Source organism: Salvelinus namaycush, chromosome 40 (assembly GCF_016432855.1).
Source record: "Salvelinus namaycush isolate Seneca chromosome 40, SaNama_1.0, whole genome shotgun sequence".
In the NCBI taxonomy this organism is placed as follows: Eukaryota; Metazoa; Chordata; class Actinopteri; order Salmoniformes; family Salmonidae; genus Salvelinus; species Salvelinus namaycush.
Genome location: NC_052346.1, coordinates 5,736,732 through 5,756,520, shown reverse-complemented (window position 1 = coordinate 5,756,520; position 19,789 = coordinate 5,736,732). Strand labels below are relative to the sequence as shown.

General features: G+C 44.9%; 1 protein-coding gene across 1 annotated transcript in view; it reads right to left on the bottom strand.

The window, feature by feature from the left end:
* The window catches only part of LOC120033295 (low-density lipoprotein receptor-related protein 1B-like), a 167,461-nt gene that overhangs the window by 108,418 nt on the left and 39,254 nt on the right, over positions 1-19,789 (bottom strand). Inside the window, exons 18-35 of the mRNA XM_038979571.1 lie at positions 17,726-17,890; positions 17,221-17,406; positions 13,385-13,585; positions 12,365-12,610; positions 11,525-11,722; positions 11,097-11,301; positions 10,625-10,789; positions 10,178-10,422; positions 9,128-9,259; positions 8,517-8,744; positions 8,080-8,254; positions 7,814-7,908; positions 7,467-7,616; positions 5,313-5,453; positions 4,378-4,503; positions 4,022-4,153; positions 3,714-3,848; positions 1,507-1,636 (exon numbers count right to left, since the gene is read on the bottom strand). Of these exons, the coding sequence (XP_038835499.1) occupies positions 1,507-1,636; positions 3,714-3,848; positions 4,022-4,153; positions 4,378-4,503; positions 5,313-5,453; positions 7,467-7,616; positions 7,814-7,908; positions 8,080-8,254; positions 8,517-8,744; positions 9,128-9,259; positions 10,178-10,422; positions 10,625-10,789; positions 11,097-11,301; positions 11,525-11,722; positions 12,365-12,610; positions 13,385-13,585; positions 17,221-17,406; positions 17,726-17,890 (3,055 nt within the window). The remainder of the gene's footprint in view (positions 1-1,506; positions 1,637-3,713; positions 3,849-4,021; positions 4,154-4,377; positions 4,504-5,312; positions 5,454-7,466; positions 7,617-7,813; positions 7,909-8,079; positions 8,255-8,516; positions 8,745-9,127; positions 9,260-10,177; positions 10,423-10,624; positions 10,790-11,096; positions 11,302-11,524; positions 11,723-12,364; positions 12,611-13,384; positions 13,586-17,220; positions 17,407-17,725; positions 17,891-19,789) is intronic.

The window sequence follows — 19,789 nt, the reverse complement described above, 5'->3', positions numbered from 1 at the left end:
TTAAGTAATAAATAGATAAGTAAAAAATAAAAATAAAAATAAGAAATAGTTAAAGAGCAGCAGTAAAATAACTGTAGCAAGGCTATATACAGGGGGTACCGGTACAGAGTCAATGTGCGGGGGAACAGGTTAGTCAGGCTATATACAGGGGGTACCGGTACCGAGTCAATGTGCGGGGGAACAGGTTAGTCAGGCTTTATACAGGGGGTACCGGTACAGAGTCAATGTCCGGGGGAACAGGTTAGTCAGGCTATATACAGGGGGTACCGGTACAGAGTCAATGTGAGGGGGAACAGGTTAGTCAGGCTATATACAGGGGGTACCGGTACAGAGTCAATGTGCTGTGGAACAGGTTAGTCAGGCTATATACAGGGGGTACCGGTACAGAGTCAATGTGCTGTGGAACAGGTTAGTCAGGCTATATACAGGGGGTACCGGTACAGAGTCAATGTGCTGTGGAACAGGTTAGTCAGGCTATATACAGGGGGTACCGGTACAGAGTCAATGTGCGGTGGAACAGGTTAGTCAGGCTATATACAGGGGGTACCGGTACAGAGTCAATGTGCGGGGGTACAGGTTAGTCAGGCTATATACAGAGGGTACCGGTACAGAGTCAATGTGTGGGGGTACAGGTTAGTCAGGCTATATACAGGGGGTACCGGTACCGAGTCAATGTGCGGCGGTACAGGTTAGTCAGGCTTTATACAGGGGGTACCGGTACAGAGTCAATGTGCGGGGGTACAGGTTAGTCAGGCTTTATACAGGGGGTACCGGTACAGAGTCAATGTGCGGGGGTACAGGTTAGTCAGGCTTTATACAGGGGGTACCGGTACAGAGTCAATGTGTGGGGGAACAGGTTAGTCAGGCTTTATACAGGGGGTACCGGTACAGAATCAATGTGCGGGGGAACAGGTTAGTCAGGCTATATACAGGGGGTACCGGTACAGAGTCAATGTGCGGGGGCACCGGTTAGTCTATCCATGAGTTAGCTTGAGATGTAAATATATCCAAGAGCCTGAGATTTGAAAACGCTTTGCACGGAGCTGAGATAGAAATACTGTTTAGACAAGACACATGAAAGAAAAACACAACATATTGATCGTGCAGTCTACATTTGAAAGCATACAAATTCTATAGTATTAAAGTGTAATTAAATTAACCAACAGAAAAAACTTCATAGAAAAGGCCAGTATGCCAGGAGACACATGGGTTTACCCCCGAGAGAGAGACGGCCGGTAGACCTGAGTCGACAGTCCCTTGGATGCTCACACAATGTGGAACAAATCAAGGGGTGTAAATACATTCTAACTGTAATGATATAATTCTACTATATAACCTTGCAAAGATCGTTTTATGACGTTCATTATTACTGGCTATCAAAATGAATCAAAAGATTGGTTATTTGGTGGTCATTTCTAGGGAATACATTATGTAGATAGGATGTGTTCATTACATACCAAGCAGGTGGACTTTAAAGTGTTGACTGAAATGAAAGACTGTACACACCCTTTCACCGGGTGCACAGCAATGGCTTTGGGCTGGTCAAGTCCTTCAGCTATCACCACGGCTCGGTACAAGCCACTGAGTCGAGCAACCTCGATGACGTTGAAGTCATGGTCCGTCCAATAGATATTACCTAGTAAACAACACAAACATGACTTTGTACAGTGTTCAACCATTGCATTTACAAGTCAGTCAATTCATTACATTGCATGTATGTCTTAGTTGAGAAGTATGTCCTATGGCTCTTGTCTCCTCTGTATGTCCTACAGTTGCAGTCAAATATATTGGCACTCTTGCACTTTACAATGGAGCAGAATGCTCTGTTGTCTTATTTTTATGGTTGAACTGCTATTTTTACGAGTGAGATGTTGCACTGTAAATGAGAATCACCTGCCTCCAACCAAATGAATTTCAATTCTGAATAATTTAGTCCAGGCAATTTGTTTTATACTTTGAAGCGAAAAATATAATTTGGATATTTTTTCAAGGTCCTGTGCGGTTGTAAATCAAACAAATACATGTGTGAAAAACTTTTTATATATATATATTTAAAAAAAAACATATTTTAGAAGAAATAGTGAATCGTGCAAGGGTGCCTTCGGAAAGTATTCAGATCCCTTTACTTTTTCCACATTTTGTTACGTTACAGCATTATTCTAAAATGGACAAAACAAAAAAACGGAATAATCTACATACAATACCCCATAGTGACAAAACAAAAACAGGTTTTAGACATTTTTGCTGATTAAAAAAATAATATAATAATAACTTATTTACGTAAGTGTTCAGACCCTTTGCTATTGCGCTCAGGTGTATCCTGTTTCCATTAATCATCCTTGAGATGTTTCTTGACTGGAGTCCACCTGTGGTAAAATCAATTGATTGGACATGATTTGGAAAGGCACACACCTGTCTATATAAGGTCCCACAGTTGACAGCAAAAACCAAGCCATGAGGTCGAAGGAATTGTCCTTAGAGCTCCGAGACAGGATTGTGTTGAGGCACAGATATGGGGACGAGTACCCCAAAAAATCTGAAGCATTGAAGGTTGCCAAGAACACAATTCTTGGAACCCCCAAGACTCGTCCTAGAGCTGGCCCAGCCAAACTGAGCAATCGGGGGAGAAGGGCCTTGGTCAGGGAGGTGACCAAGAACCCGATGGTCACTCTGACAGAGCTCTAGAGTTCCTCTGTGGAGATGAGAGAACCTTCCAGAAGGACAACCATCTCTGCAGCACTCCCCCAATCAGGCCTTTATTGTAGAGTGACCAGATAGAAGCTACTCCTCAGTAAAAGGCACATGACAGCCCACTTGGAGTTTGCCAACAGGCACCTAAAGACTCTTAGACCATGAGAAACAAGATTCTCTGGTCTGATGAAACCATGATTGAACACTTTGCCTTAATGCCAAGCGTGACGTCTGGAGGAAACCTGGTACCATCCCTACGGTGAAGCATGGTGGTGGCAGCATCATGATGTGAGGATGTTTTTCAGCGGGAGGGACTGGGAGACTAGTAAGGATCGAGGCAAAGATGAACGGGGCAAAGTACAGAGAGATCCTTGACGAAGACCTGCTCCACAGAGCTCACGACCTCAGACCGGAGCGAAGGTTCACCTTCCAACAAGACAACGACTCTAAGCACACAGCCAAGACAACGCAGGAATGGCTTAGGGAGAAGTCTCTGAATGTCCTTGAGTGGCCCAGCCAGAGCCCGGACTTGAACCCGATCGAACATCTCTGGAGAGACCTGAAAATAGCTGTGCAGCAACACTCCCCATCCAACCTGACAGAGCTTGAGAGGATATGCAGAGAATAATGGGATGAACTCCCCAAATACAGGTGTGCCAAGCTTATAGCATCATACCCAAGAAGACTCAAGGCTGCAATCGCTGCCAAAGGTGCTTCAACAAAGTGCTGAGTAAATGGTCTGAATACTTATGCAAATGTAATATTTCAGTTGTTTATTTTCAATACATTCGCAAAAATGTCTAAATTCTGTTTTGGCTTTGTCATTATGTGGGTTTTGTGTGTATATTGATGAGGGGGGAAAACAATGTAATCCATTTTAGAGTAAGGCTGTAACTTAACAAAAATGTAGAAGAAGTCAAGGGGTCTGAATACTTTCCGGAGGAACTGTACTTGTATGTCCTCCTTTGCACTTGACATTGTATTCTCTTAAGTAAAGGTTAACTGAGAGCTCGGCTACTTACCTGCAATCCAGTCCACTGCAATCCCCTCCACGCGGCCGATACCACTAGTGACAATGTCCTCTCTCCACGTCTGATCTCGCTTGGCTCTGGATATTCTGTTCAAGCCCATGTCTGTCCAATATAACGTGTCATTTCCTATTAGGAAAATCAATTAATTGAAAAGGATTCATGTTCTTCCCTTCATTTGTTTTCTACAAACTATAATTAAAAATAACAATTAGAACATTGAAATGATAATGATTAATTTGCAATCCGAAGCGTGAAGAATAGTCCAAATAATCACAAAAAAACTATGTCAATACACTCACCAGCATGGAAGTCAATCCCCACAGCCATCACTGAGCCTGTCACCGGCATCAAGGCTTCACTGTTATCACTGGGATCCAGGGATATCCCCCTGATGCCCTCGTGAACTGAGTACATCAGGAAAGACCCCATGCCTTCAAGTTCAAACACAAAGCCAAACCAATCAACTCTATGGCATTTACTGTACATGTAAAATGTGAGTCTAACCTTCACATCACATCAGGAAAGACCCTAGTCCGTCAAACACAAAAGAGCAACGCTCATAGACAACGCCAGATGTCAAAATCAGATTCTCATCGTGGTTTTCATATGGTGTGTTCCCTTTTCAGTGTACTCCCACGAGAAGCCGGCACAGTACCTTCACACGACATGCGATCGGACTTGAGGTTGTAGCCCACGGCACAGGAACAGCTCCGTGTGCTCTCTGATGTTGGGAAGCAGAGCTGAGAGCAGCCACCATTGTTCTCCTGACAGAGATTCCTCCCTGCACAGCAGTTGAACATTAAACTGTAAATTTAACACGTAGGCACGGTCATTGTGTATGCTTGTGTATTCATTCAGGAAACAGCACAGTAACGACACAGTAGGACAACATGCATATTATTTAACTGAGCATTATGGGGGGGGGGGGGGGGGAGCAGAGTTAGGCAGAGTACATCTGCATTGCATTACGTTCCCGATTATTTTCATGAGATTACAGTACTTCCACGAAAGCATGAGCACTTCCAGTGTGTGAGAGTGAGTGAGAGAGAGAGAGGACGAGAGCGAGAGAGACAGAGAGAGAGAGAGAGAGAGAGAGAGAGAGAGAGAGAGAGAGAGAGAGAGAGAGTTAGAGAGGGAGGAGAAGGGGAGAGAGAGAAGACTAATGAGACATGATCATACTCCCATGTGGTCTGTGTCAAAAAGATAAATGAAGTAGCTAATCGGTCAGAGGAAGTTTGAGGAGGAAGTTGAAAGATTTACATTTAAGACACCTTAATTGCCATTTTTAATACTAACAGAGATTGAGAGCCATCCTGATATTGGACGTGTCAATGACATGGATGGTACTGCCAATGACTGCTACACGGAATCCTTATTTCAATAAAGCTGTGTCTCAATGAAGAACCATTATTTTTGGCGAGTTGGATTAAAAAAGGACAATTTCTTCTCAAACGTACATATACCAATAAAAAGCAATGTTGGTGCATTCTCAAGAGAGGATCAAATCACTTAGCAATTTCTAGTCAAAAGCATACAACAAAGTCTGACATGAGTAAAAGCATTGAGTAGCAGTCATACTCATTACATTACCTGTCTGGCTGTCTTCGTCATACATCTTCATGTGAACAATCCCCGTGGTCTTGTTACGTAAAACCACCATGTCCAGCCCACCTCTCTTACTGACGGTCCCCAACTGGGCCAAGTTGTCATCAGCCCACCACAGCTTGGCACCTGAACACAGAAAATCAATGATTGTTCATGACTGAATTGACAAGTATATTGATCAATCAGAGCTATTCAAAAGACCATGAATACTGTACAGTAGCAATAGTGGTTCTATGCTGTCTCTGCGAGTAACCCTTCAAACAAAAGCTAACGGCCCATTTGTTCATAAATAGTAGGCTATACACAAAGCACTAAAAATATCACTGGACCCAAATAACACGTTGAATGATCGCTTTCCTAGGAACTGTAACACACAATTGTAACTGAATTGAATACATTCTAGGAACGGTATAATACTGTATTATCCATAAGGTGTGTATAGCTCTCACTGTACAGTATTCCCTTGCTGATAAATACAGTAGGCCGGGGCTGACTCCTGGGATGCTCGTAGAAGAAGGGACAAGGAGGGAGCTGTGTAAAGGAGGACTTTCAGATTTCTTCCTCTGAGAATCGGGTGATACGAGAGAGACAGGATCTTAAGTTCATTCCCCTACCCATAAATCTTAGGGGCACAGGTCCAGGGAGGAAACAGAGGAACTGGGCCATGTGACATTTTTTATAAGCCCGTGTACTGTACTTGCACCCTTGACCGAAGAAAAATTCAAATGTTTATGCATGAGCCCAGTTCCAGCAAACAGGCAACGCTGAGGAACAGTCAGCCCGCCACAAAGGACATAGCACAGCGGCTCAGCAGTCAGAAAACCTCTGAAGCAAGACCAATCCTGGGCCTGTAGATAGGGAACTTAACTTTCTCTTCTTTTTTTTAACCTGTCTGCAGATTTAAATGGGGTACAGTACAATGGGCTTAAGCCAGACCATTCTTGGCTTTTGGCCTGCTGGACTACAGCTATCGACAAAGAACAGAATCTCCTCGAATGACGGGAGGATTGGAGAGCGTACAAAAAGACTGCGTGTTAAAACCACAGAGAAAAAATGGTCAAAACACACGAAACACATAGTGTAACCATGGTTACATGCTTACACTATGGTTAAAACACAGATAGGATTTGTATAAACAGCAGTCCCTCTGCCGGTGAATTACATCAAAATCAAACAGTATCCCCAACAGAATTATGGCAGACCATACTGTAGATAGATAGATAGTACTTTAATATCCCAGAGGCTAGTTCAATATCCCAAGCAGATAAGAGAGGTACTCTAAATTAAGGAATCATAACAAAACCAGAGCGAGAAGCCCATCAATAATGATGTTTCTCCCCTGTCTAACTCCCTGCAGGGTTACTCATGGGGAATAACCACTACAATATTAAATAGTACGATATTAAACAAATTAATACAACCATCTAATCGATACGAAAAATAATTATTCCACCCTGTTAATAGTATCATGAACTTTCTTTTGGAGCGTGGAGAGAAACTCCCCCTCAATGATCTGTACTATTAAAACATAATAGATGTACAGTATTAATACAATCACCATTACAGCTATAAGTAAACCTGGAACAGACAGTCAGTGAGCAGGATCTCTAAGTCAGAAAGCCTGGTTACTGTTTTCTGTTTCTGTAGCGTGAGGCAGCTCTGTCGCCCATCACTGTAGAGGCCAAACAAGTCCTAGTGAAGCCAGAGAAAGTTCCCTAATGTATTCTGTCTGGATGAAGCATCTTATCAGATGGGATGCAATTTTAAACATGAATTGGAATAGTTTCAGAGACAGACATAAACAAAAATGGGGAAACGGCAAATAATACAATACAAGAAGACAGCAAAGGTTCATCACTGTCAAAACCCCTTTTACTCATGTACTCCAGAAAAAAACAACCCCAAATCACTGGACTAGTACAACATTCAATTTGGGCAGAAAATACCTTTATGAGCTGGAAGAGCACAACATATTTATATCAGGCACTTTCTAAGACAAAAGAATATGCACAGAGTCTCAGGGTAGTAGTGCTCATCCATAGAACCATGCTCTTAAAAGCAAAACTGATCCTAGACCAGCACTCTTACTCTGAGAGTCTTTATGAATACGGGCCCGTGTCCTAAACTCTCGTCACTCACCCATAACAGCTAGGGCCGTGGCTTTAAGCAGCTCTTTCTTCATGGTCTCCAGCACTTCCAGACCACTACCGTCCAGACTACACCTGTTGATGGTGCCGTTGCCTCCACTGATCCAATACAGCTTGTCTGATGTGTAGTCTATCGACAGGCCTAGAAGAGACATCATCGATTACAGTTACGATTGGCGTATTATTGGGTTGCTGCTCTACCAATCATCTCACTCAATATTGCAACATCGTTTGTTACCGGATAGTCGTACTACTGTTGTCGTGCAATATAAAATTGCAGAAGAGAACTGGTACTGGCCACTAAATGTGGATGTTTTGTATTGTGCATGTGACATTTACCAACTGGCTCTCTCTGGTTCTGTTGAATGATCTTGCTGTTGCTTCCATCCATGTTGGCCACGTTGATTGTGTTGCCATCTGTCCAATACATTTTCCTGGAAGGTAAAAACTCAATAGGAAAACAATATTTTGCATACAGAACACCAACACAAAAGTGCCTAATTTATCATATCATGTAACTAGTATTCATTTGACTATATCTTGTTATACCTAATCAATATCAGACATTGAATTGTATATAAGTACATACAAAAATCGAATCTTACCCTTTAGACGGATGTACAGTGAGACACTTGGGCTTCTCAATCCCGTGAACCACAGAGGTTTTCAGGGACCCGTCTAGCCTCGCCACGTTGATCTGTGTCTCGTCGCTTTCTGAACTAATCCAGTACAGGTTCCTGGAGAGCCAGTCCAGGGCCAGCCCTCTTACATTAACAATACCTGCAACAAAATCATATGCAGAAGACAACATCAATACGGTCACGTTCATCTCTTCAATAAAGTCATGTACGGAGTCTGTCGCTTGAACAATCTGACAGGTGCACTATGAATATTAGAATGGGTACCTATGAAAAGGGCGTCAAATGGACACAAAACAGTGTAACAGTCTGAGAATACATTTCACAACAAACATTTTGTTTCGTTACATAAGTGTCAGAAAACCGATACGTTTCAGAACACAGAGGTGATCATCTTTCTCTACCTCCGGATATGATCGTCTCTATTGCGGTTCCGTTGATGGAGGACCGTTTGATGGTTTGTGTTTTGATGTCAGTCCAGTAGATTCGTTCCTCTGATGCATCGTAGTCCACTGCTGTGACCTCATCTATGTCTGGGACCGTCAGGGCTGTGATCAGGTTCAGGTAAGGGTTGTCAATGTCCACACCACGGATCTCGGTTCGCCTCACATACAGGAGGAATCTCTTCAGTGCTGTTGAAGGACAAGAGAAAACTGGACTTCAAAATTGCTTCGTGTAGCCTGCTTTCAAAGTTCAGAATCAAGCAGGTGTTATTGGTGGCCTTGCTATTCAACACTCAAACCACCAGAGAATTTGAAATTCCATGCTCTTTCAATGTCATTATAGTGTGAATATGATCACAGTCTTGTCAGACACCTTCTTCACTTTTCTTCTCAAAACAGTAGAAACCTGCTGTGTTTTGAAATGACTCACTTTTGAGGGACATGCACTGTAGTGTATGAATGTGGAGGATTGTATGAATGAATGAATGGCTAGATAGGTAGATGGCAGGACGGAGAGACTGATGTAAGGACAGACTGACTGACAAACGGATGAAGGGGTGAGGTTCACTCACTGAAGCAGGTAAAGTTGTCTGCAGATATCTTCATGAGGTGGGGGCAGGCACAGGACGCGGTGTGGTTGTAGTTGATAAGGCATAGATGGGAGCAGGGTCCACGGCCGCCATTCGCCTCGCAGGGATTTGAGGCTATCGCCGAGAGAGGGGGAGAGGAGGGGAAGTTGTTCAATAGTCAACAAAATGTGGTTTCAATAATCAACTAGAGTGGTTTATTTTAATACAAGATTCTAATACTCTTGGAAGGAAACGTATTTGATTTGTGAAAGGCAGAGTCCTGTAAACGAACCCTACTGCCAAAAGTCCAGACAGAGAAAATGAAGCCAGATGAACCAATTCATGGGTTGCATGTTTAGTCACAATATCGTTTTGAACGTTCATTTTTGGACTGATGCCCGACTAAGCATTCTACTCAATGCATCGTCAATCAGCGCCGATGAAGATTTCATCCAAAGTGTATTACAGTGGCTTGGAAATACGATGACATTCAAAAGGAGACAAATAATTAGTATGAAATCTTTTGTTATCATTTTAAGTTGCTGTATAATGTTAGCTAGCTAGCTAAGATTGAGGAGAGGCCAACAGATTTTAGCTAGCTAACATTAGCATTGTTTGCTATTTTTTTTGCAAGCTAATGACAACTTTGCCATCGGTCTAAAGTAAATTTGACAACATGATAACGCTGGTAAAGTTGTTTCCTGCTAAATATTTGACTACTTTAGCAATGTCATCGTATTTCCAGGCACTATAGTGTAATTTAGACTAAACAGTTGCCTCCGTCCAGAATGACTGGGTTAATCACCATTTCAGGACGACACTATGGCACTTTCTTATCTCTCAGAGAACTTTGGATATAGAAAGTGAAAAGTATTTTGTGAGACACAGACGTCACAACAAATTTAAAACGCAACCATACAATAAATGCTGAATTATGATCCAAGTAAACAAAACTCTTCAACCTGTCCAGCTGAGAAGGTTGTCTTTAATTCAAAACATCCACTCTCTTTTCAACCTTGTCATCTTAACGTTTGAGACAGTGCGGTAGCCTACCCTGTGGTTGTCTGCTGGGGTGGTATATCTGAAGGTCAAATGGCTGGGCGCTGGTTTTCTGGATGACTGTCACATTGGCCCCTGTCCACTTGTTAGCCCTAGCCAGAGTGTTGGTCCTCCAGTCAGTCCAGTAGACACTACCTCCGTAGAGACAGACAGCGAAGGGATGTGACAGGTACTCATGTCCTTTCAGAATCTCTATCACACCAGTCCCGTCGTACAGAGCAGAGAATATGGCATCAGACCTGTTGAGATGAAGATAGATGTTTGTCTATTGGAATCATTTGCTTCCACCAGCAGGGTTGGGGTGAATTCCAACTCAATTCAGCCAATTCAGGAAGTCAACTGAAATCCTCATCTAAATTGGAATTTCAGTTGACTTCCTGAATTGAAATAGAATTGATGGGGAATTGACCCTACATAGACAGTTACAGGCATATAACCCACCTGGCATCGGTCCACACGACCCTCTTCTCCATAAGGTCCAGAGTAAGACCATTAGGCCAGGCTCCTATCTCCATGTCTCTGAAGACAACATGGCGTCCTCCTCCGCTCATAGAAGCAGCCTCGATCCGAGGGAAGGTGGCGTCCCAGTCTGTCCAGAAAATAATTCTAAACCACAAAATAATCAAATAAGAATAATCATCCATGTGAAATGGATTAAGGATTATTCAGAATCAAATCAACCTCACCCTAAGGTCATTCATATCAAACCAAGATTTTGTAAGAAATGCATATCCTTGTTAAAGAGTACACTCACTCACTCACTCACTCACTCACTCACTCACTCACTCACTCACTCACTCACTCACTCACTCACTCACTCACTCACTCACTCACTCACTCACTCACTCACTCACTCACTCACTCACTCACTCACTCACTCACTCACTCACTCACTCACTCAGAGATAACTAACCCCTGCTCAGGATCCAGAGCGATGGCTCGTGGGTGCTCCATCCCTCCGGCGATCAGTGTGGTCCGGAGCTTCCCGTTTAGCTTGGCCACCTCTATCTGATCTAAGTTGCTGTCGATCCAATACAGGTTCCCTGCTATCCAATCAACAGCCAGACCCTCCGGAGTAGCCAATCCATGTTGGACCACCACTTCAATCCCTGTCACACCTGTAAGGAACCAATAACAGTAAAGGACCAACACACTAACACATAAGAGGATGTGCTGAAACACAGGTAAACTAGGCTTTGGTTTAGGAAGTCTTCAGTGGAGTTGAGAGGAGAACTAAACATAGCCAATACAACACTTTCCCCATGACCTCAATTAAACATCAACAACTCAGCTTAACCAAAAATAAAAACAAATATCCAACCAAATTCTATGTGTTCCTACCAGCAGAGTCTAGCAGCTTCCCTCTGTATATCTTATCCTCAACCACATCGGTCCAGTAGAGTCGACTCTGATTGAAGTGGAAGTCTAAGGCGATCGTGTTCCTCAAACCAGGAACTAGAAGGCTGTAGTCTCGCCTGTGGAGATCTATCCTCCTGATCTCATGGCGGATGGAGAAGATGATGAATGCCTCAAAGGGATCTGAGGAAGGAAACAATAAATAAGTCAAGAAATACATTTTTGATAATAAATATTGCATACTAATACAGATTCTCACACAAATACACAAATAACTGTCATGTTTGTTTGCTAGAATAGCAACTCATGTTAGTTTATTTTGTGAATAAGGTTATATTGAAATCAATAATTATGAAATAGATTGTCATTTCATTAATGAAGTTGTCTTTCATTTTCATATCACATTATCTCGTTTAGCTCATCTTGTCATAAAATGAGTACAGAAACCTTTGGAGGATTCATCTCCAATAATGAATAACCAATTACCAATTTATCACATTGCTTTTTATATGTGGATTCATGGCACAAGGGTAAGGATGGCTGTCCCATAGAATAGAATAATATATGCCATTTAGCAAAACGCTTTTCATCCAAAGTGACATACAGTCACGCGTGCATACATTTTACTTATGGGTGCTCCCAGCAGGTCAAACCCACAACCCTTGGCATTGCAAGCGCCATGCTCTACTGACTGAGACACACAGGTACACAGAAATAGAATCAGAATTCTCGTTTCTATATGCGGTCCTTGGACAGTTCCATGGAGCGCAGGTATGTGTCAGAAAGACTTATCAGCCATGTCACACAGAGCTTAACACCAACTACCTGTACTCTGGCAGCTGTCCCCATCTAGTTCCAGCCTCCAGCCTGGGTAGCAGGAACACTTGACGGTTGCTTTGTACTGCTCACACACTTGGCTGCACTTGAGGTGTCTGGAGCAGTAGTCCAGGGTCTGGCACGTCCTGTTGTCTGGGCTTAGACTGAGCCCCGGCGGGCAGGAGCACGCCACGCCCCTCCCAGGAGCCACCGCACACTGGTGGCTACAGCCGCCGTTGCCCAAAATGCAATCGACTGAGATGGCGAGAGAAGGAGACGAAGAAAGGTGATGAGAGGTGAGCAGATTGATTCCGAGAACACAGACAGGTGTATGGAAGGAAAGTCAGAGAGTAGTGACGGATGGAGACCGATGTACCCGCACGTCCTTGTCGACTAGTGACATAGGGGCTCGATACCCCGCAAGAAAGTGAACACAGCTTTCCTGTCATATCTGTCTCGCATCTTTTTTTCCTATGGACAAAGTGTCATGTGGTAATCCCTGGACAGGTCATTCATGTGAACATAAGGTATTCATCTGGCCTAACCCCATTGCCTAAGCCTGACCCTACTGCTACGATCATCTAGCCCATGTGGTCCAAACAAAAGGATTGTCTCTGTTCTAAACCATAATCCCCCTTCACTATTAATATGTCTCCTCTGTCTCTTCCCTGCCGTCTTTGGAGTGTTTCCAGAGAAAACTAAGGATCTTGGTCAGCAAGAGTTATATCCTCTCCAGCCTCAACAGCTTGTTCTCCCCGAGTTTCTCCCTGAGTTCAGCGGGGAATAAGAGGACAGATGGACGATGCCAAAGCAAGCACTGCTGCTGATTTACAACAGCTCAACACTGTCTGTCAACATACATTTGCTGGTCGGGCTAGAGGAGGAAGACAAAGAAATTATAGAATTAAGTGGGAAAAAAAATAGAACGATATTTAATAATGAATTGAAGTGGGGACCAAGAGAACTGACTCAAGTGAGAGAAATAGGACCAAGAGAATTGGTTAGAAGTGGTTTGAACAAAGGTCATACCGCAGAAGTGTCCCTCGTCAGAGTGGTCAGAGCAGTCGTATCTCCCGTTGCAGATGCTCTCAGGAGGCAGGCAGACGGAGGTGTCGTTGGCACAGGGATATCTGGGAGGTTTACAGGGCGATATCGCACAGCTTTCCTCATCGGACAGATCCTCACAGTCATAGTCCCCGTCACACACCCAGCTCTTACTGATACACTTGCCTGTGAGGGGAGAAATGGAGAGAGATGAGGTGATGAGGCAAGGGACAAAATTGCAAAAATCGAAATAATTTTGTCCTTATAAGAGATATTGTGAATGAAAACAAACCCACATTTCAACTCTAAGTACAAAAATAAGATTTGATTGTCCATTTTCTTGGAGAGAACAGAAACTATCAGAGAAAAACTGGTGAGAAAATGGTCATAGTGATACCTAAGCCTAAATTGTCAATACCATCGAATGAAGCAATTCTGCTGATTCTAGGTAGTTGGTCAAATGCTTCAAAAGTGACTGGAAATAGAAGCTTTTAGAAACAATTGCAGGAAATAGGAAGCAATTATTGGAAGCAGCGAGGTAAAAAGCACAGTCTCAGAGGAATCCTGAAAAGCTGAGGAATAAAAGCGCTTTAGGCATCAGAAGAAAGTAAAGTGGATGGTGCTAGCAGAGAGGCAGCCCACCTCAGCTTTAATCTGTGGTATTGATGAGGAAACCCTGGAATAAATCCTGTTTACGTGGCTTGCAACAAGGCCTAATGAAAGGCTATGTCTTTGTCCCAAATGGCACCCTATTCCCTATATAGTGCACTAGTTTTGACCAGGGCCCATATGGCTCTGTTTAAAAGTAGTGCACCGTATAGGGAATAGGGTGCCATTTGGGATGCCGCCTATATATTTTGAAAGGCTCCTATATATTTTCAAAGGCTATACTTTGTCAGCCTCAGCGTAAGGCAGTCAGCTTAGTCTGGACAGACACAGTGAATACAGATCAGAGCTGAGTCTGCCAATTATTTCAATTCAAACAACAGTGTGATGATCTATCGTCGGAGGTATGTTCTTTCTGTTCGCTTTCATTTGGGAGTGTTTTACAAAATACTGCGATTCCAATCGGGCATCCTAATGAAGCTGTTTCAGAATCCACGCTGGGGGATCTTTTTTTAACAAGCCTAACGCAATGGTCAATCTTAGCGCTGGCGGTAATCCGTTATAGCCTAGTTCGTTAAATAGCCTGCTCTTGAACATTTTTGCATTTCACACTGTACTATTTGAGTTGCTTCAATATGAAAATGCATTGTTAAACATTTTCTATAGAATTCACACAGATATAGGGGCTAGCCCTACTGTAAATTGTAGTCTGGACATGGACATGCCAAACGTAGTCAATAAACTAGATTAAATTAACTAGGCTATTAATAAGCCCTGAAAAGACAGTGCATAATCAAATTTGAATGAAAACAAAACAGCCTGCTTTAAATAGGCTATGTCTAAATACAGTCATACAGTTACAGGTACCATAATTGCTCCCCGTGGGCGTATAATACAGACAAGGTAACTTAGACGGTTTTGCGCATATCTAAACTTTTCACGGGAGCTGGATAAACATCCAATATAAAGAGAAAGGGGGAATGTCCACTCACTGTTACACTGCTCGCAAATGTAACGTTTTATAAACGTCATGGAACCATCTTACAGATCATTTTTGCACTTCTCCAGAAATGGAAGATGAAATTGCATTGCATTCAGTCATGTACATTCTCACCATAAACCCACGGACAGTGAATCTTTCTAATACGTTTTGTTTTTAATCGAATGACACAAAAAAGAATATATCTGCTTTTTAAACCAACAACAATATTTCTAAATAGGATCGGGTCATGATATCAGAAATGGCTTCTCTCGTTCCATGGTACTGTGTGCACACATAGGCCTAAATGTCTTCAAGCATAACATTTGCACGTCTATACAAAATATTTGGCTCCTGTCAATTGTATCGTGGCTCATGTGCGAAGAAGATTCTCCCAAAAAATTGCAGTTGATATGGCGTTATAGGAGGATTGAATAGTTTGGAGGAGCGCATCTCTTCGGTAATCAAACGAGAGGCGCTCTTTGAAAATGGTGATGGACAGCCAACTGAAAAAGCAAAATGAAGTATGCAGGTATGTGAATTGTGAATGATGAAAAAGCATGAGGGCAAAAACCTCCAAAATACTTTCAAGCACTCTCAGTAGACCATTTTATTTATTTATTTTATTTTTATTTTTTACCCCCCTTTTTCTCCCCAATTTCGTGGTATCCAATTGTTAGTAGTTACTATCTTGTCTCATCGCTACAACTCCCGTACGGGCTCGGGAGAGACGAAGGTCGAAAGCCACGCGTCCTCCGAAGCACAACCCAACCAAGCCGCACTGCTTCTTAACACAGCGCGCCTCCAACCCGGAAGCCAGCCGCACCAATGTGTCGGAGGAAACACCGTGCACCTGGCCCCCTTGGTTAGCGCGCACTGCGTCCGGCCCGCCACAGGAGTCGCTGGTGCGCGATGAGACAAGGATATCCCTACCGGCCAAACCCTCTCTAACCTGGACAACGCTAGGCCAATTGTGCGTCGCCCCACGGACCTCCCAGCCGCGGCCGGCTGCGACAGAGACTGGGTGCGAACCCAGAGTCTCTGGTGGCACAGCTAGCGCTGCGATGCAGTGCCCTAGACCACTGCTCAGTAGACCATTTAAACCCCTTTATTCATAGGCTAGTTAGATAATGGCTGGGATAAAAATATGCACCTATGCGATGCTGTTAAACCAGCCTAGATTAAGGGGAGGGTAGGCTATGCTTGGTTTTTAATCAAATTAAACGTAATAGGGGGGAACCAATTGCTTTTTACGTTTCTAAATACGAGATTCACCGGCCAAAAAGGCATGTCTTTTCCATTGGCACTGGGCTTCATGGCTGGATAGGCTGTGCTTCCTCTCTCCAAAGCCTTGCCATTATCAACTGTGTTACCGTTAAGACCTGCTTTTTGTGCATCTTAAAACTCCTCGTGACATTTCATTGAATTTTGCATGGTAAGTGAATGATGTGTACTAAGCCTTTTAACAGCATGAGATCAGTGAACTAAGCTGGAGGCTTTTGTCATGTGAATTCTCCACTTTAAGACCAGTGATATATAACGCAGTGCACCGTACAGGTGATTCATATCAACTCCACTGAACTATTGGCCCAATAATATGAGCAACTTACATTGGGAGATGTGCAACTCCGAGGCCGATTTGATTTACCACAACCATGTGGAACTGTTTAAGGAGTCACATAAAGTATCCCAAATATTCCTATCCTACTGGCATGGCTACACGATAAAGCATCTATAAGATGCCCTGCAGGTATCATAAAAGACTTGAAAGGCTCTCTGGCTTTTTCCTCGCCATTGTGTGTGAATTCTAACCCTGTAGGCTTATATCAGCTTACCCAATGTGTGCCTGTACACCAAGGACACAAATTAAGACCATTTTAAGGGTAATAACCAGAGATACATTCATTTGATTTATGTCTACGGTAATAACTGAGAGGTTGACGTTAAAAACATGGCCGCCTGGGTTCATTTTGGGGGCAGAGTGTACAGTCCTGTATGCAGAGTACACACGGTACACAAAACATCTGGAGAGGTAGCTGCAGTACCTGAGATTTTACAGGTGAGCTTTTTGTGTAGGTCACAGTAGCTACAGTCCAGATGACACCTTGATGAAAGCCGTGTAGCTTTCTACAGTTAAACGTGGGTATTTAATGATACAGTACGCACTGCATCAGAGCCACAGAGTGTGCAGTGTTAATTTTCTAAAGTGTTTTTCACAGTAGCTTCAGTGCTGTACCTGACGTTTGACAGGTGAACTTTGCGTGTGGGTCACACATTCTGCTGGTGCCATCACAGTCTGCCTCGTCACTCCCGTCCTCGCAGTCCTTGTCCCCGTCACACCTCCAGCGCTCGGGGATACAGGTGCCACCGTCGTCCCGGCAATGGAACTCATCTCCGCTGCAGTCATCAGCTAATACCGAGGCTATAGGAGACACAGAGGTTCAGAGAGATAAACAGACATTTACAAATACAGAGTTCAGGTAGGGCTACGCACTTCAGCAAATAAAGACCTTCTTTCTTGGGTAAGGGCTATTTTTACAAGGACGGATATTGTACATCTCAAACCCATATTCCTAACCGCATCCCCTGAAGTGTGATGAATAGCATCCACATTTCAAAGACTATATTGAGCATATTCTCTGACCACATAACACTTTCACAGATCTAAGACTTGAATCCGAAGGGTGTGATTCCCGTAAGGCAGATTAGAAGAATGAGAAGTTAGTGTGTTTTTCCCTCACCTGTCCCAGTGCAGGTGGTGTTCTCATCACTGTTGTCCCCACAGTCATTGTCCCCGTCACAGGCCCAGTGGTCAGGGATACACTTCCCACTGGCACACTGGAATTGGGCACTGGAACAGGCATGGACACAACCCACCTCGTCACTACCATCCCCACAGTCATCATCTGGGTGAGGTGGAAAGGGAGAGGGGGAAAGGATGGGGAGATAGGAAAAGGATGGAAGACAGGGGGAAAGGATGGGGAGAGGGGGAAAGGAGGGGGACAAGGGAAAAGGAGGGGGAGAAGGAGAAGATATGGAGGAGAGGGGAAAAGATGGGGAAAGGATGGAAGAGACAGGGAACGGACGTAAGAGAGGGGGAACGGACAGAAGACAGGGGGAACGGACGGAAGAGAGGGGGAACGGACGTAAGAGAGGGGGAACGGACAGAAGAGAGGGGGAACGGACAGAAGAGAGGGGGAACGGACAGAAGACAGGGGGAACGGACGGAAGAGAGGGGGAACGGACGTAAGAGAGGGGGAACGGACGTAAGAGAGGGGGAACGGACAGAAGACAGGGGGAACGGACAGAAGAGAGGGGGAGCGGACGTAAGAGCGGGGGAACGGACGGAAGAGAGGGGGAACGGACAGAAGAGAGGGGGAACGGACGGAAGAGAGGGGGAACGGACGGAAGAGACAGGGAACGGACGTAAGAGAGGGGGAACGGACAGAAGAGAGGGGGAACGGACAGAAGACAGGGGGAACGGATGAAAGAGAGGGGGAACGGACGTAAGTGCGGGGAACGGACGGAAGAGGGGGGGAACGGACGGAAGAGAGGGGGAACGGACAGAAGAGAGGGAGAACGGACGGAAGAGAAGGGGAACGGACGGAAGAGAGGGGGAACAGACGGAAGAGAGGGGGAACGGACAGAAGAAAGGGGGAACAGACGGAAGAGAGGGGGAATAGACGGAAGAGAGGGGGAACGGACGTAAGAGAGGGGGAATAGATGGAAGAGAGGGGGAACGGACGGAAGAGAGGGGGAACGGACATAAGAGAGGGGGAACGGACAGAAGAGAGGGAGAACGGACAGAAGAGAGGGAGAACGGACGGAAGAGAGGGGGAACGGACGGAAGAGAGGGGGAACGGACGTAAGAGAGGGGGAATAGATGGAAGAGAGGGGGAACGGACGGAAGAGAGGGGGAACGGACATAAGAGAGGGGGAACGGACAGAAGAGAGGGGGAACGGACAGAAGAGAGGGAGAACGGACGGAAGAGAGGGGGAACGGACGGAAGAGAGGGGGAACGGACAGAAGAGAGGGGGAACGGACAGAAGAGAGGGGGAACGGACAGAAGAGAGGGGGAACGGACAGAAGAGAGGGAGAATGGACGAAGAGAGGGGGAACGGACAGAAGAGAGGGGGAACGGATGGAAGAGAGGGGGAACGGACGTAAGAGAGGGGGAACAGACGGAAGAGAGGGGGAACGGACGGAAGAGAGGGGAAACAGACGGAAGAGAGGGGGAACGGACAGAAGAGAGGGGGAACGGACGGAAGAGAGGGGGAACAGACAGAAGAGAGGGGGAACGGATGGAAGAGAGGGGGAATAGATGGAAGAGAGGGGGAACGGACAGAAGAGAGGGGGAACGGACAGAAGAGAGGGGGAACAGACGGACAGAAGAGAGGGGGAACGGACGTAAGAGAGGGGGAACGGACGGAAGAGAGGGGGAACGGACAGAAGAGAGGGGGAACAGACGGACAGAAGAGAGGGGGAACGGACGGAAGAGAGGGGGAACGGACGGAAGAGAGGGGGAATAGATGGAAGAGAGGGGGAACGGACAGAAGAGAGGGGGAACAGACGGACAGAAGAGAGGGGGAACGGACGTAAGAGAGGGGGAACGGACGGAAGAGAGGGGGAATAGATGGAAGAGAGGGGGAACGGACGGAAGAGAGGGGGAACAGACGGAAGAGAGGGGGAATAGATGGAAGAGAGGAGGAACGGACGGAAGAGAGGGGGAACAGACGGAAGAGAGGGGGAACGGACGGAAGAGAAGGGGAACGGACAGAAGAGAGGGGGAACAGACGGAAGAGAG